This window comes from Tyto alba, unplaced genomic scaffold (genome assembly GCF_018691265.1).
Source record: "Tyto alba isolate M040663 unplaced genomic scaffold, T.alba_DEE_v4.0 Super-Scaffold_32, whole genome shotgun sequence".
NCBI classification, from domain to species: Eukaryota; Metazoa; Chordata; class Aves; order Strigiformes; family Tytonidae; genus Tyto; species Tyto alba.
Genome location: NW_024881307.1, coordinates 2,858,821 through 2,877,114, shown reverse-complemented (window position 1 = coordinate 2,877,114; position 18,294 = coordinate 2,858,821). Strand labels below are relative to the sequence as shown.

Below are 18,294 nucleotides of genomic sequence, written 5' to 3'. Positions count from 1 at the left end.
TATGCTCTGGAAAGTACTCAGAGGGGAGCCACAAGGGGAGGCAGAGGTGTTATTATCTCACATTAACAGACTGCATGAGCACTGCATCGAGACCTCTCTTTTGTGTCATACAATTATGAAATTCCTTAATGTGCCATTAATATATATGTTAATATCGAAGCAATGCATGTATCCTGTTATTGTGCAACTGGCCAGGTTTCCACAGGAACTCCTCCAATAACAGGCACATATACAGCATATGGTTTTTCAAAAAAAAAAAAAAAAAAAAAAAAAAAAAAAAAAAAAAAAAACCAACCAAAAAACAAAAAGCTGAAAAAAGTTATTTAAGTTCTTCTAAACCAAGAAGATAGTCTGCCAAAGATCAGCTGTGGCTGCTATTTTTTATATTTCCCAAATACCACCACTACCACTCTTATGTGGCACTGCTGGGATGAAACTCATCTTAGATTTGGCATTTCCATGCTCTTCCCCCAGATGACAGACTCTTTGCATTGCCAGTGTTTTCACTATGCTTTGAAATGGGGGTCATATCCCACCTGGAACATTATGAGATAATCTGTCCAGACAACTTAGGCAATTATTGGCATTTACTGCTATACGATGAAAAGCAACCAACACTACCAATCCATCAAGCTGAATTGGTTTGCTTTGCTCAGCAATGGCGCAATCATTATGAGGTATCTCTTGAATTCCGAGAGCTAAAAGAACCTTTAATTTATGTTTGGTGAACCACATATGAAAAAGCATTTAAACTCTAACATTTTACAAAAAAATCCTACTCATCTTTTTCTCTCTCTCTTGAAGTATTAATGCCATGCCTACGGCTGTCTTTGTTTCCATCCCTGAGAAGCCAGATCCAAGGTCTTTCAGTTTATGAAGATCTTCAGAAAGACTCACTTGGACACTGCAACAAATTTCACTGCGTTGAAATAGATCTTCTCCAACTAATTCAAGAGTGCTTTTAAAAGTCTTTTTCCTCCTTCCTTTATTAAGTCATGATAGAAATTAAAATCTTGATGTTAGATGGATGCAATATTGAATGCCTAAAAATATAGATATATAGTTTGTTTAATAAAAAGATGACTTCTCTTCTGTGTCTAGCCTGTGTATTCAGGCTACCGTTCCACCACCACCTCCCCTACACATACAAAATGATATAGTGGGGGAAAAAAGTGCAACTGAAACTAAAGCAAAATCGGGAACTTAAAATTTTATGTAAGAATTGTCTCAAAATAACTAAAGATTTCAAATTGGTTTAACAACTTATTTTTAACAGAGGACTAAAATAAAGACAGACTGAGTTTAAGGCATTTAAATAGCTTGCCCCTTCCAAATCTATGAAGTTTTAGACCGATACTTTCCTACTCCTTTCCAACTTGGAGGGAACAAATAAGAATCTCTAAAGAAAAAGCAAAATTCTGCATTAAAAAAAAAAGATACATGTGAGTTGTCTTTGCACACGTTAAAGAGGCAAAAAAAAGGCATCATTTTAATTATTTTCTCCTCTTTGTGGGTCACCTTTCACTAAACTGTTGAGAATAAAACATACTCCCACCAAGACATTAACATCTCATTTCCAGTACTGCCTGGGTGAGAAGCCCAAATAAAAATAAATGGCTTCTACAATAAGACACATCATCCATCGTCAGCATGTAAAACACAGTCATTAATCACAGAAGCAACCCACTTATTATGGGTACTCAAGCACTGGCAACACAAATGCTTATAAAACAGGGACTCCTTTCATAATTCCCTGCCCTTGTCTCTCAATAGTTTAGAGGATTAACCCTTTTACAACGAGGGATGGGCAAACTGGTTTTGCCTAATTCCAAACCAACTTGACGTCATGGGTTCGAAAGTTCGACCTGAACTCAAACATTATCAGATGCAGTTTGTGCTGAGGGGAGACAGCAAGAAAGAGCTCAAGGGAAGAAAAAGGAAGAAAGATGGTGAAAGAGCAAATCGAAAAATCCAGCAAGGCATGGACAGAAAAAAAAAGTCCAGCAGAGGGTCAAAGGATGAATAAAAATTGCTAGTGAATGAGCTGAAACCCCTACAAAGTAAAAAACACAGCTTTGTCTTAACACCTATCTTAGCGTGATTTGTGGGGAACTCTCTTCCCTCTTATGGACTTCTCTCTGGTGGGGAAAAAATATATATTTATATTTAATTAATCCTCATGAAGAGCACAGTTAAACATACGCAATCCCCACTTACCATGCTACTTTGGGCTGCTTCTCTGGCATTTCTTAGCAAAGGATTTTACAATACTTTGCGTAACTGTGTAACGAACCACTCTTTAACTAATGGGAAAGATGAGGCAGGTAGCGAGCATATAACCGGCTCCACATCATACAGCGAGTCAGGGGCAAAGCCAAGCAGAGATGGCCAAACCACCGAGTGTCCCACTGCAAAGTTCTCAGCTATTCCATGGGCTCTGCAAAATCACAAACTCCATTTGGTTATCCTTGTTCCCAACAGCGGCATGTCCCGGGCTGCCAGCTAAATGAATACTCAGCAGAAAATGTTCATATATCTGCAGTCTGATGCAATTCCTTTTCTTTTTCTACACACCCAAAACTTCCATTGGCTTCAAGAAGTAAGTAACAAGTAGGGACAGGGGGGAAGTCAAGAGGTACTGAGAAAAGCAATATCTGGACCTAATCTGCAGCATGCAAAGGGTTAAACTAGTTTAAAATGCATAAGCCTCACTATTTACTGATTGTTGTAAAAAGTAAGACATCTGAATGAAGAAAATTCTTGTGGAGAGAAACTAGATGAGGTATGTATTTGAATTTTCTGACAGTGTGCAAACTGGCCCCAGTTTAACCAGAGGCACTAACTTTTCAAACACTTAAATTAACTTTGTCATCAACTGGACAAACAGTTTCAGTGTCGGTATCAATTACTGGAAGCAAATGATGCATGATTGGCTTTGGGGAAAACAAACGTTTTGAGAAGACAAATTAAAAGAGTCAATCGCATTTTAAGCCACACTAAAGCTACATGCCAGGTACTGGAAACAACCCTTTAAGTTTCTTCTGGATGGATTTTTCAGTGAATTAACAAAGCAGCAGCAGGCAGCAGCCGCCATTCCATTATAATTTTCTTCATACGTAAGAAATACTCAGGGAATACCTTGTAGGCATGACTGGTTTCAGGGTAAAGTGGGCTATGTCCTGGTAAATCGTCAGCAAGAATTTCAAATCATTGCAGAGGTACTCAGAAATTCAGCACCAGCTCTTCTTCCTAAGAAATATTGGGAGGTTTCCCAAGGTATTTCTCCTAAAGGAAATGTTTTTCTTCAACCGAAGTTGCCATCAAGGCTCCGTGATGAATGAAAGCGTTTTCAGTATCCTTCACTGTCCAAAAGGGGTTTTGATCCTTTAATTTACTATAGGAAAGTACAATTTTTATTTTGCAGGCATATACTCAGAGAGGGAGAAATACAATCAGCAGGTAAAAACATTAGCACTGGCTTTGCTTTTTGAAAGGTATTACCAAAGTTAAGATCACTGGTGAGTTAACGTGAGTCAAACAAATCACGCCTAGGCTGTACTAAGCAGTCAGTATCTGTGAATAGCTAATAGTAATGCTCAGTTTCTAAATAGCTGTCAACTGATTTTAACGCATTTTTACAAGTTGCAACTTGACTAATCGTGCCAATATTAAGAAGGGAGAAATAAGGCATGGGTCACAGAAATCACTTTTTTCCAAACATTAGAGCGACAGTCAACTATAGCTGTCTTCTATAGTGTCTGCATTGCTTTCATGGTAGCATCTTTGTCTACTGATGGGGAAGAAAAGCAGCAGTATTTTTTCCTACGTTGAGTATGAGAAGTCCTATATCAATGCTTATCATGGTCATATCCCTTTTTCTTGATTAACACAGCTGGATGGATATCACTTTTACCCTTCTCTGAAGGACAAAGATTTCTATTTCATAGTTGCAAGCTCTTTAGAAAATGCTAGTGGAAGCTATTAATTGATCCTGCTATTAGTGGAAATGCATGGAAAACAGAAAAGGATATAAAAAAAAGGCGAAACAACCATGAGAACTGTGACAGCACAAAAGAAAAGGAAATAATTTGTCAAACAGTTTGCCAGACTAAAAATGAAGTCCATTTAGCCAGCTAAACAGCTCCAAAGACACGCCAACACTCACGTGCTAGCTGTGCATGTAGCCGAATCAATCTTTTTCATTTCCACTCACGTCCCATTTTCTGTCCTTTCACTGCTCTGCAAGCACCCAGCATCTCCCTCCACCAAAAAAACCTTTCCCAGAGCCAGAGCGACGTCGTGCCCTTAGTTAAAACAAGGCTCAGGCCCTATCTTTCATTTTATCCACAGCTGCTTACAAAGCCAGAAACCACACCAGACCGATTTCAAACCCTGCAGAAGTCCTTTCACCGCCTGGCACTGACTGGGAGATCATCTGTCTGTGGGGACGAATTTAGTTCACTCGGAGCGACAGGAATGACCCCAGTGAGCAGCTACTCCCTGTTGTGTACACAGCTCGCCCTGTCCCAGGCTTCTGACAGATCTTCAGAGGTGGCACTTCGGATGCGGTGCTAAAACCTCCCGAGGCAGCGTCCGACAAACGCAAGCCAGGAAACTCTATACCTGCCAACTTTGAGCCGCTCCAAACAGCTGGAGATGCCCTCGCCCTGCTGGAAAAGGGACGGTGAAGAGAAACTCTGAGGACAGAATGAAAAGGTTCAATCCTGAATTTATAAAAATATACATAAATGGTCTTAAAGCAGGCTTGTGAATCACAATTTTTAAGATCATCTCCCTGGTTTTCTGAAAACACCACCATATGTTGTTAAACTTGAACGTATTTATAAATCCATCTTTTTATCATGTAGGTTATTTCTTTTTAAATAATACTTTGGATGCTGTACTTCGTGCAGCTGAGACAAAGATGAATATCCATGATCATTATGCTTTTGAGATAGCTCATGCAAAAATTTCAGTAGTTTATGAGCTGATACTTACACAAGTAAGCTCTCTAAATCCAGACAATTAGATTAAACCCCCCCCCAGATTTCTACAATTTCTTTTCAGTGATCTTTGCTGTCCCTTCTCACGCAATTGCTAGCCAGTTAGTCTCTGATGGACAGAAATACATCTACAGGATCACTCGCTGTGCCATCTCTTCACAACAGACAGGTGCCACAGGGGTTAGGCACCAGCCTAAGAGGTCTCTGTCTCTCAGCCACAAGAAAAAGGGTTTCATTAGAGCTATACAAATAAAATGCTATCAGTCTGGGATTTCGTAAATGCTTTTGTTTTAATGTATTTTAAGTGCTAAAGTACCTTATAATAATGTCTTTTAAAATGTTTACAGTTAAGACATAATTGAATTTGACTCACTTTGGCCCTGATCCAACTGCGATTTAATTGACTTCAGTGGGAGTTGGATTGGGCTCTAAATAATTTTAACTAAAATAATCCATCAATTGTTCCTCACCCACTTCATCAAACTCCTTCCCATCATTTAGGATTGCTCTGTAATTTATTGCAACAAGGTGAAACCAACCCTTCTAACTTCTGGCATGGCTTCCTGTCCCTCAGTGGAGAATTTCACTACTATCCAGCAACCTAAAACAAATCTGCTTAAGGACAGAGCATAACCAAGAGCAGACGGCAGAGATCCAAACTGCTGAGCACTGTCCTCTGCTGTTACTGAAAACTTCAAATATCAGCTCCTCCACTATTTAGTCACCACAGGAACAAAATGAACTGTTAGCAAAGCTGTCAAGACGAGGTTTTGAACAAAACAGACAGAAGGGTGAAGCAAAATGTATTCACAAACTCACACAAATGTTTTGTGGCCAAAACCCCCCCATTTGCTTCAGACTTCTCACCATTATATTGTACCAATGACGACATTACTCGCTTCTATTTCAGGGGGACTTTTCATATTTTTCCTATTTGAGTCACATGAAGAAATGCAAGCCAGAGCACTAGGCCTTCCTAAAGACGTCTAATGTTATGCAATTATACATGTGTGATACATACAGCATGCAAACAGATATTTTCCGTAAGAAAGTAGCACCACTGCTGATTTTTCTTCAAAGATGAGAGGTTAATCTGTCATAGAATACCCTATTTAAGTAACCACAAACATACCACATGTGTTTCTCTGTCTTGTAAAAGAAAAGGAGATGCTTTTATTAAGGCTTCAATACTTCTGTGCTTACAGAACAGTGTTTTGCTTTTTAATGTACAAACGTAGGCAGCTGTAAACTTGATGTGGCAATAAGTACTGTACAGTCGAAGCTATAGGGACCTGTTCTTGCTTCAACATTAGTTCTATTAGATGTCTATTAAAATGTAATTCAGACAAAATCCAACCCCTGTAAGGTGAAATCCCAGTTGAAAAAGAAAAAAAAAAAAATTTGCATCAGCAGGAAAACTAGCCATTAACTACCCTGCAACTTACAAGATAATCATTAGTAGAAATATCCAAAGCTAAAGGTAAGCCAAGTGTTTAAAGATGACTTGATGACTACATTGAAAACTCTCTTATTTTGAAGAAAATCCACAAAATGAGTAGCAAGGTTAACTGAGTCACAGGGCAATACAAAAGCTTCCAATTCAAATCCTTCTTTGCATGAGTAGTCCTCTTGAAGTTAGCCAATTAACTACATGAATAAAAACCACTGAGATGTTAAAGAATTTCAAGGATAAGACCTGAATATGCAAATCCAAACACAGTGTAAGGCCATTGTAAGGTTGTTGCTCCAAATTTCAGGAAAAAAAAGAGCAAATATATTTGCAAATTTTCTGTCATCACATTTTTAAACGGAATTTTATTTCTGTGATATGGAAACCTGTTTTTCTCCTTCCTTCAAAAAAAAAAAAGTGTGATTTTTTGACAGAAAAATTTAAAAAGCAGAGAATTTTGTCTGGGAGCTGTCAAGGGTAGCATTCTTTCAGGTTTTATGTTTTAGATAGAGCTCAAATATTCTGGAAATAAATACTGTCAAAACCATAGTTTTATAAAAATCTTATAGAGGGGAAAGGCTGTATTTTCCCACTCATCATGTATGCCAGGATATTCGTCTAGAAAATGTCTTGCTGTTTTCACTGAGAGTCATTTCTTCTTACTGAACTACCTATATTTATGTTCTTCAAAAGTGCCAACTATGAAGAGGTATGCACAGACCAGTTCAAAAAAAAAAAAAATTAATTAGGGTTGGTTTGGTTTTTTTGGTTTTGTTTGGGTTTTTTTTTTGTTTGTTTGTTTGGGGTTTTTTTTGTTTGTTTGTTTTTCATTTGTTTTTTTTTTGTTTTGTTTTGTTTTGTTTTTAAATGAAGAGAAGCTGGACAGCCTTGCTGTGAGGCACGCTTCAGTGAGAGAGATTTACAGAGACAACTAACTGATGTTGAGCCCCTGAACAATCCCACCCTCAGGAATTCTCATCGGGTAGCTAGGAGCAGAACCCAACCTTCTGCATCCTCATGGAACATGTTCTGCCAGCATCGCTCAGACCCCACTGGATTTGTCCCCTCTGAGGGCCAGGATATGTTCAGAGGAAATGAAAGAAAGAAGCAGTAAGTACATAACTTCGTTTGCAACACCAGGATGTGCTAACTGCAGCTGGAAGAGATTTGAGTACCAGTGCAGGGGTCCACGTTTGGGAAGATGGAGGATTTTTTGGGGAAAGGCTGTTCTTCACCCTTCCCTTTAGTTACTTAAATGGGTCTCAGCACCGAGTACCTGAACACCTGTCTGAAATATCAGCATAACTTGGTGTTCTTCCGCGCTATGTTCTGGTCAAGAGAAATGAGGGAGAAGATGCCAAGAATCAGTCAAAATGTAAAGTTGCACAAGAGGAAAATGGAAAATATTAAGTATTTACTGTGTTAGCCAGGTCCTAACACCATATGTCTCTGTACTTTTCAAGATGTCATTAAGATGTAGTTTTGGGAACTTCACATCGCTCAGCGAGGGCTAGAAGCCTCTCAGCTAGATCCTCCCAGAGTGCTACTAACACAAGGAATAATAGATAACCTGGAGGAGAGGAATCCATCTCCAGTATTTCCCTAGACGGTAATATTAAGATGACCTCACGATGTATTGCCGCTAAGCTACTCTGAAACTCTCGTATTCGTCTCACCCATACAGCCCATGGTGGGAGCGATCAGACACCCCACGGCACAGAAAATTTTCCTTAGCAGAGGGAGAAACGTGGGCAACGCAGAGAGGGGACGCTTGCCCAGGTAAGTCGGTGTGAGCGCACGCTGCCGTGCCCAGCAGCGGGAGGCAGAGCTCCGTCTGCCTCCCCAGCGCGATGCGACGCGGTGCTCCGCTCCCCGCCGACTAAAAGGGTACCTAGGACATCTGCTGCTCTGCTCCCATTAGCTTGTTCTGGTGGTCCTGTTCTGTTGAGGACTTTGCCTTGACTTACACCAATACAGCTGAGATCACAAACTAGATCCTGAATTTTCCAAGGAACTATTATTTCCTAGCAAATGAAGCTCGTGTCTTGGCTTCTGCAGGCCAGCTGGAGCAATTTTTAAATAGAACTGACTGAAAATGTTCGATTGTAGCTTCCTTTCATCAAAAAAGAAAAAGAAAAAAAAATTGCAATACAGAAAGTAACTTCTTTGCTTTGCAAAATGTCTCAGAAAAAGGAAAGTGTTAGAAAGTCACCTCTAACTGGACAAGGTATCAAGAGAATGAGCATAAGAAATAGAATCAGAGTCAAGAAATTAAGGTCTGAGCAACAGTGAGCAAGAGCAGAGCCTCTCTCTAACCCATTAAATGCCAGCAATGAATTAAGAAACAGCTCAAACAACTCCGGCGAGTGTATTGAGCAAGACGTCTACAGAGATCAGTTCCTGATGTGAAGATCAATTCCAGATGATCAGCTCTGCTGTCTATCGCGTGCAGTTGCATGCAAATCTCCCTTCCTCACAGGCCTGCACTGAGGGCACCGAGATGACTTCAAGTCAGAAAGGCAGGGATTTCTTTCCATCGTCCAAACCTGCTTACTACACTCCTATCAGCATTAAATCCTTTCTGAAGGTGGATCAACGCTCTGATCAACACACCACCAAGGTTATGGTACAGCGAGCTGCCCTTCACCATACTCTTCCACTGGAAAATAAATGTAAAACTCAACACAAGTAAACAAAGAAAAAACGAAGTCTGCTTAGCTACTGCTCTGCTCTGCTCCCCTATAGCCTGGCGAGTTGACTGGGAGCTTTATGCAACTCGCTGTCTCAAAACAGTTTCGCTTCTTTTTCCCCAACCTCCCCAGTGAAGATTCTTGCCCTTGCTCATACTCAGCTGGTGCTCAAGGTAGCAATGCTGGGGGACATTTATTCTACTAGACAAGTCTGTCTTTTCCTGCATTTTGCAGCAGCAAGATGAATACAAAGTCATAAAAATAATAATTCCAACAATGTGAGAGCTGGGGCACTAAGTCTGTACTGTGCAGTTGCCATGAGCAGTGTCCAAATTGAGGTCAGCAGGCTCTTTACAAATCTACAGCATTTAAGCCTAAAACAGTCTGTAGATGAATCTGAACTGCCTCAGTGCAAGCCATGAAGCTTTAGAAAATAAGGCATAGGTGTCAGTTTTCCCAGTGGAATCTCACATTCATTAATACCTCTTATTATAGCATTCCTCCACAATGCTTATTCATGCTTAACCACAACCACATCGCTGATTAATCTCCACAGTAGGTTTTATTGCAATTGCTGGGGTGTGATTTTCTGGTTTATTCCACATAGTTTTGTCTTTCATTAATTTATTTTAGACACTACTAACTGTACCGAGACACAGATAGCAAAATTCAGTCTTGATTCCAAATTTTTAAATATCTAGCATTGAAACTTCTTTAGAGCCAGATTTCCCTGCTAAGTGAGACTTGTTTTCAAATCCACATTCTGATCTGGCTTTGCTTCTGAAATACCACCTCTAATATTGGATATAAACTGACAGAGAAAATCCACAGACGCCCCTCCGAGTATAGTTCTTGTTACCCAGCCCATTATTATCCCTCATGCACTACTTTTTGCCATTTCTGAACTACACTAAAGACATCAAAACATATAAAAACCAAGGCAGATGTCCTGAAGAATGCCATGCTCTTTAAAATTAAATTTGTGCCCAATCTTCAGCAGTTACAGATGAAATCACTTTCAAAGTCTATAGTGTTTGTTCAGTTTACCTCAGCTGATAAACTGGTTTTCAGCACAATTGCTACAGAAAGACTTTTTCCATGTATGGCTAAAACGGATGGGGAGTTACTTGGCTGAGAGATTTGAGAAAACTCAGACTTTCCTGAGGTTGCAGCTGAATAAATCACACTACGGAAGCAGGGAGACAATCCCGATAGCGAATTCTGACTTTTCTACGTTTTCAGAGGAGCGCTCTGAGATGTCAGCGCAAATGTAACTGCCTCTTCTAGGATCTGTATGCAGTAATGCCATCTCTGAATTATCTTGCATTTATTAAGAATACTCGATAGCTTCTATAGTACTGGATCAGACACCCACAGAAGCAACACTTGTGTTTTTCAGGATTAACAGATTTCCTTTGTCATTCTGCCCTTACTTTTTATTATACTAAAAATTATACTAATCTTTGTAAGCCACACCCAATAAACATAAGGAGTTTATAAAAGATTTTTTTTCCTCATACGTCTGCACAAATAATCTGAAAAAAAATCCCACACAGTATCGCAGCAATGTAGTTTTCCATGCAGAGACACTTAGAGCTTTGCAATTTAAGTTGGCACCTATCGCTCCCTGCTGCCACATAAATAAGGAATATTCATTTTGGCCTCTTTCCTTCAACAAATACATTTTGGGACACAGGTCTTCAATAGACCTCTTGAGTCATCGAGTCCCAGCTCCTGCCATCACAGGCACACATTTAAGACATCTGGGTGTCCTGAGCTACACTTCACACACCGCAAGTCCAAAACTCTTTCCAGTGCCTTGTAATAACGACTGGGATGCCACAGACAAGATGCTCCTCCATCTGCCGCGTACTCGGGGATGGCAGTTCCAGCCCAGCTGAAGATGCAGGGCTGATGAGAGGCTGGGCACGCTCGGCTTCAAGTCAGCCTGGCAGAAGGTATACCCACGGCTTTGTATTAGCTTTATTTAACGGGATTAATCCAGCTGTTATGTTTCAGATAACGCGCTTTGAACGGATGGCATCTCATTTCTCCCCACGCTGGGATATACACTACATGGATTCCCATTTTCCTTTCCCACAGTGCCCTGCTTTCCCCCAGGAACTCCGTAACAGTATCCGTTCAATTTAAAGGAAAAAGGTTCAGCAAGTATTTGAGCAAAAGAAATGGCTTCCACCCCAATTTTAAATAATGTCCCAGAGCAAATTCAAACCTTGCCTGTATCAAGGCCTTTCTGAAGAGAATCAGAAGGAGTCTCATTGTGGGGTCACACATAAAAACTGAGCTGTTTTAAGACGCAATAAATCTACTTTCTCACTATGGTTTCCTAAAAAGGCTGACAAGACTGACTGAGGACCAGAAATATCAAAGCTCACAATTTATCGCACAGGCAATTATTCCCCGCAGGCCCCAGTGGTTGCAGGTATCGCTTAGTTTAATCTAGAAAATATCAAATATACCAGGAAAATGACAGCTCAAAAAGCTTCGGGATAAGCAGTTCCCATTTTCTTCCTAAGATAAACAACAGAAGACAGACGAAAGAACTGGAAAAGAAGAATTCAAGTTTTGAACAATTCTATACTAGATACCTGCCTACATTAAAACCCAAATACTAAATAATGTCTCATTCTCAAAAAACAAACAAAGAAAAAAACCCAACCATCAAACCAGAAATCTCAATAATAATAATAATGTCAAGGAAGCGAATCACAATTATGAGTGTTCTTTAAAGGCAACTTGTTCCACAGAGTAGCAAACTTTCAAAAAGATGGAAACAAGTTGAAAAAATTAAGGTTATGTCCACTTCCAGAGGTTGTGGCACTTTGAAATATACATAGAGCAGTATAATCCCCTTTAACACAACTCCCCTTACACTAGTGTAAATATTTTTATATCAAAGCAGCTAATTCTCTCAGAACTCAGGCCATATCGATATAAGGCATCTTTGTGCCTGTAAAACTACATCCACGCAAGGCTTTGTTCTAGCACAGTGACTGTAGCAGATAAAAGAGAAAGCAGGGCAGTCCTACCTGAGATATGTACACTAGTAGAAAACCTCGGTGTAGAACGGAAATAAATTACACTGATGCACTGATTATAAATCACTAGGATACTTTGAAATTTGAAGGAATTTTTACGACCTCTGGAATAGGTCTTGGTAGAAATGAAAACATGGCATGGACAATAAATAATTTGTACTATCAACTTTGCTAAAGTAAGCTGAAGACCCTACAAGCTCTCTCTTGAAAGAGGCAATGCAATTCTTTTTAATCCAGCCACCTTGCATAGTTTAGAAAGGGCACGCAAGACCAGTATTGTTGGTTCTTAATACACAAATACCACCATCGTCAGGGATAGCCCATAACTTCCCCTCCACACCCTGGCCATGACCACCCTGGCTTTCATATTTCAAGGGATTTTGTTTACTTTGATAAATCTGAAGCATTTCCAGTTTGACCTCATAACAGGTAGACTGACAGTGTCCTTTGATTCTTTATCAATCATGCCCAGAACTACAGATACGGCAATGGGATTTTGAATGGATCGCTAAACCAAGATTTTTAAAAATCCAGGAAACAAACCAGAATTGACATAGACTCACCTACAAATATTTTTAAATGTGAAATTGAAAAATTATATAAAGATAATTTGAAAAGTGACTTCTACATGACTCTACTCAGTTGAAAAGAAACCTTCAGAAATCACAACGGCAAACCAAGCACAGTGTACATTAACACTGTAATCATTACTTATACAAATTAATTAGATATGACAATGAAAAGCCAATAATAATATAAATATCATGAAACAAAATAAATAATGTTTTCACTAAGTCATCACAATCCAAAAAGCCATAAATCAAAGTGGTATTAATCACCATCTGATAATATTTCTGTTTTAATCTTTTTTTTAAAACATAATGGCTCTGAACCTGGGCTAGCATTTTGTTAGATTCAGTATGAGTACTGCCTTATTTATTTGGCCCAATAAATGCCACAATACATGTTCATACACCAAATTCTAAGCTAACGATGGATCCTTTTTACAAGGAATTGCATTCTTCTTTCCAAAGAAAAACATTGGTTGGGGCTTGTTCGCAATGGGAATCTCCCCGGTGAGACTGGTGACCTCCTGAACACTCCTTACAACTAAAAACGTCAGTCTTCGACCTCACAATGCACTAGAAAAGTCCCGAACGCTCCTTCCACCCCCAAACCCCCTCTACTTGACAAATTTGTTTTGTCCCAGTTCAGCTGCACATGCTTAAATATTTAGCATTTGATCATAGCCAAAAGAAAAAAGATTTTCCATTTGGTTACCAATGTTTTTCAGCTCTCTTCACTTAGCAAAGGATGTTGTTAAACACATATGCTGCACAACTAGAACATCTTACTTCTTTCAGCTCCAAATAAATTATAAAGGCATATCAGACTTCTCTGACTTCACCCAAGATGAAAGAACTATTAACTCTGTAGTCCATGAAAATGCCTACAAAACCTGACTCCTGACACGAGAAAAAGCCATGCTGCTGAAGAGAAGTTCAGCTGAAGTAACTAATTACTCATTACTGTTTCAAATACTCCCAAGTCCCAGCTATGACTCTACTGGCAAGCTAAATTTCTGTGGTTTAGGTTAAGACTCATTTTTTTAGACCGCAAAGAGGCTAAGTGATCCCTCCCTGATTAACTCAAGAAACAAAGGAAGCACAGGCAGTAAATTAAATTCCATAGTGCTGTATTTCTGCAGTCTTTAGTCCCTACGTGGTTTGAGGTTTTCTTTTGTTTGATTTTTGTATTGTTTTTCTTTTTTTTAAACAGATTTGTATTGGGTATTTTTCAAATTTTTACATTTAGTTCACTTTTGTGGTATTTGTCCATTTCTCTTCAGTATTTCCTCTCCTTTACAAAGGAAAAAAAAATCCCATTATCTAATACATATAGGACTTTAACTGTACCTATAAACCTCAGAAGTTTTACAATCTGGAAATGTGGTCTTTTGTAGCAGTTTCTTTTATGGTTTTAATCCCACAAGCGAATCTTTCTCTGTAGTTCCCTTCAAGCACTGCGACTCCATAAAGCTTATTCCATTAGAAGCAGATATTCACAACCCACCCTGACACAGGGACAGGCCAGAGCTTGGACTAGAAACACAACCTTGAAGGCAAATTCATTAAAGATCCGAGGGACAAAGAGAAATAAGGCTTTAATTGAACAGTAACCACAAGAGTCTTGCTAGCATCGCTCAGAATCCACTGCTGAATCATTTGAGGATTATTAATGATTATTTAATGAATATATATTAGTCTTGCAAAGACCATGTTTGCCACGCTTGACACAGAAACTACATATTAAGAACATTTCTCTCTTTTTTTCCCATGGAGGTGGTGAAAGTCAAAACAGCTGCCGGGAAGCACCCCACCCATCAAAAATACTCAGGATCCCTTAGCCTAAAGGGCATTCAAAGTATATTTTTTTGATGCCGAGTTAGTCGTACATGCTTCTCGATGTTGCTAAATATTCAGGTTAATATTCCTTTTGGGAGCTAAAAGGAGTTTTCTTGCCTAATGCTTCCTCCTTCTGTACAGAAAGAGAGAAAAAGCTCTTCCCTCTCCCTGGCAGACCGAGGTTGGTGGAAGTCAGGCCGCTGGCTCCGATGTGAGCAGAATCGGGCCCTCTCTGCATAACTGCGAGCTGCCACACACTGAAACCATTTGGGACGTTCATGCCTATTCTGGCCAAGCTCTGAATTTCACTGTCTGTGCCGCAGTGAAGAATCGGCTCCGAAAAATGCCCTTGTCAGCAATATCTTGATTAACAACCAGATCTTCTTGTATAAAAATATATCAGCGATTAGTTAGAGAAGGCAAGGAACGTCACGCATGAATCGAGCGGAAGAAATAAATGAGGATAACACTATTCATGTAATTTCTTCCCAAAAGCTGGTCATCATGGGCCATAATTTTGATCCAGCCTCCTAATTGCTCCTGGATCTTTAATTGTTAGTATTTACAAAATAAATATTGAGGTTGGAGGAAGATTTATGCTTGGACCAAGGGTTTGCTTTACCCGTCAAACTCTTAGGTAACAGAACAGCAAGTTTTCTATTAGCACAACTCCACTAAGACCTGAAAAGTTCCTTATTATTCATATTCAGCTAAGCAATAAAACACCAAAACAACAAACCTAAGCCAAAGTGCAGGTCTTGGATTTTTAAACACAACTTAATACAAACACAAAATTAACTTTCCCAGGATAGAGTAGGAGGAAAAATAGAATTTTATTACCTTGAAATCGATATTATTTTTCTGGGAATTAGTTCTTTACAAATACTTTTCAATAGTTTTTTTTGAAGAATGTGTTTTTAAGTTTCAGTTTCATCATCTAATTCTCTTAAGACATTAGGTGTCACCATTGGAAGCGTGGCCTTATGGGGAGAATATAAATCTGGAAAACTGCCTACTTCACCAGAAAAAAAGAATTTTTTTCATTTTTAAAATCTGGGATGCATTATAAGAATGATATTTTTACTTTTAACATGGATTTTTAAAAGCTCACATAACACCAATCTGTTTGTGAAATTTAACAACGCCATGGTCAAGACCAAATTGCTCCTGTTGGGTTTTTTTTTTTTTTTTTTTTGCATTAAAATCAGTGGTATCTGTCCAGAGCAGAGATCCATTTGCGTGTATTTATTTACGGTGTCTACATCTGCAAACGCATTATAAGTATTTTCACATCTTCTCTGTTATAAACAGCCTAACTCCTTTTAATGGAAGAAAGAATTTAGGGTAGAAAATACTGTGTCTCAACGGCAGGTTTCAAATTTTCTGTTATTTCCTTTGCAGTCTCACAGATGGCAATGAAAAAACCACCGGTGGTTTCAAGGAGCACAAGCTCAAGGCTGCTTTCTAAAGGACCCGCGCTCCTCTTAAGTCCTTACCAGCTGCACCGCTTATTTATTTGTGAACACCCCGCGGAAGATCGAGGCTGAACCCCGCCACGGCTTAGCAAAGCACCCGTGGAGATTTAACGAACGTCTCCCTCCTCCCCCGGAAAAAGGGAGGGCGGGGGGGGAGCGAAGGCAAACCCTGGGGATCGGGCGTGAAAACCGGGGTTCAGGGCAGGCTTTGGGGGAGTCGCCTTCGCTTCGGGGGAAGCTCTCACCGCGGGGAGAAGAGCTTTGGCTTGCCGACGGTTGCCTGCGCGCCCCGGCTGCGCAGCCGGAGCCGCGGCTGCTCCGCGCCCGCGGGAGAGCCCAGGCTTACCGGCGCAGGAGTGGAGCGGCTTGGGCCGGACCAGGAGGGACGGGCAGCCGGAGTAGAGGGAAAGTTTCTCGAAGTAATCGCAGGTCTCCTTGGAAAGGATCTCGTCGATCATAAAGGTCTTGTAGCGCCGCCTGCCTGCCTTGGGCGCGCCGAGCCGCGGCGGGCACTGCATGGCCGCCCTGCGCGGGGCTGCGCGGCGCTGCGCGGGGCTGCGCGGGCCGCGGCCGGCCGCGCATGGGCTCCGAGCGCTGCCCCGGCTGCTGCTGCTGCCGCCGCCTCCCCGCTCCGCGGCGCCGGGCTCCCCCGCTATATAAACCCTGCGATAAGCATCTCTCCCCGGCCTTTTTTAGGACGCCCGGGCTGTCAATCAGGGCGCCCGCTGCTCCCCGCCGAGCACCATTGTTACCCTGCGCCGCGCTGGGAGGATCCCGCCGCTCCTCTCCCCTCCCTGCTCTCTATTTTAAGATACCGGGGTGTGTGTGTGTTTCTTTTTCTTTTTTTTTCTTTTTTTGGTGCAAAAACTGGAGAGGTTCCAGATTGGGGCTGGCTTTTTTTTTTTTTCTCCTCCTCCTCCTTTTTTCTATCTCTCTCCCTCCCCCCCCCCCCCCCCTTTCCTCTAGCCTGTAATTTAAAAAATTAAAAGTGCACATCCCGCAAATGCTGGCTGCCAGTGGGAGAGCGCCTCTCCCTGAACCCCTTACAGCTTTCTCCCTGAACCCCCTACAGCTTTCTCCCTGAACCCCTTACAGCTTTCTCCCTGAACCCTTACAGCTTTCTCCCTGAACCCCTTACAGCTTTCTCCCTGAACCCCCTACAGCTTTCTCCCTGAACCCCCTACAGCTTTCTCCCTGAACCCCTTACAGCTTTCTCCCTGAACCCTTACAGCTTTCTCCCTGAACCCCTTACAGCTTTCTCCCTGAACCCCTTACAGCTTTCTCCGAGCGGCATCAAACCTATTCCCCAGTCATGAAGGGCTGGAGAACAGCAGGAGGAAAAAAAAATACTATTTATAGGTGCCTCGCTGAAGCAAACGCTGCCTTCTCCAGAGCGGCGTTCCTCAGTCCCCGGGCTGATTTAGGGGTGGATCGCTGCTTATCTCAGCTGGATTTTTGCAAAGATGAGCTTTGAGCCCCTTTGGCAGACCCCATGCAGCCCACCGGCAGCGTGTGGGGTGCTGAGGTTTCCCCCCTTCGCCAAAGCTGGTTTTCCTTGCAGGCTGAGCCCTGAGTTTTCTTTCTCAGCTCTGCGGCCGTTCCCCAGATTTGCAGGGAGGATTGCTCCCAAATGGGGCTTTAACCCCGCTGAGAAATTACACTGCACCCCGTTTGGAGTCACTGTGGTTTAGCACAGGAATCACCGGGACACCTTTTGCAGGGGAAGGTGGATCAGGGGGCGTCTTCCCGATTAACTGGTTGCTGCGTGGTTTTCCAGAAACCACAGCCAGCTTGCAACTAGTCGTGGCCACAAACTTTTAATGGGGAAAGAGAAGCTCATTGTGGAGATGTGCCACCACCCCACCCCCCCCCCATAAAAAAAAAAAAAAAATTACTTGCAGGCTTCATACAGAGATTTAAGTACAATCTATAAATTATCAGCCACCCTTTAGTTTTCATGCTTTGGTGATCCAAATGGCAGTAAACTCTTATTTTACTATTAGAAAACTCAATCTGTTTTTGCAGAAGGCAACACCCATCTCAAACTCTTATAAATGATTTGAGCACCTTTTATTTTGTTGATCTATATTTTTAAAAGCCCTCAAAAATCTATGAGTTATCTTTAATGTCTTTCATAAAAACACTGTTTCTTTTTCAATTACAAGTATCATTTAGTTTTAACTTCAGAGATACATTTGCCCATTTAGACAGC

The 18,294-nt window shown here is 41.1% G+C and overlaps 1 protein-coding gene across 1 annotated transcript in view; it reads right to left on the bottom strand.

Moving 5' to 3' along the window:
• The window catches only part of BARX2 (BARX homeobox 2), a 35,284-nt gene extending 18,309 nt beyond the window's left edge, over positions 1 to 16,975 (bottom strand). Inside the window, exon 1 of the mRNA XM_042800650.1 lies at positions 16,429 to 16,975. Within this exon, the coding sequence (XP_042656584.1) occupies positions 16,429 to 16,600 (172 nt within the window). The 5' untranslated portion in view covers positions 16,601 to 16,975. The remainder of the gene's footprint in view (positions 1 to 16,428) is intronic.
• Between the last annotated feature and the right edge of the window lie 1,319 nt (positions 16,976 to 18,294).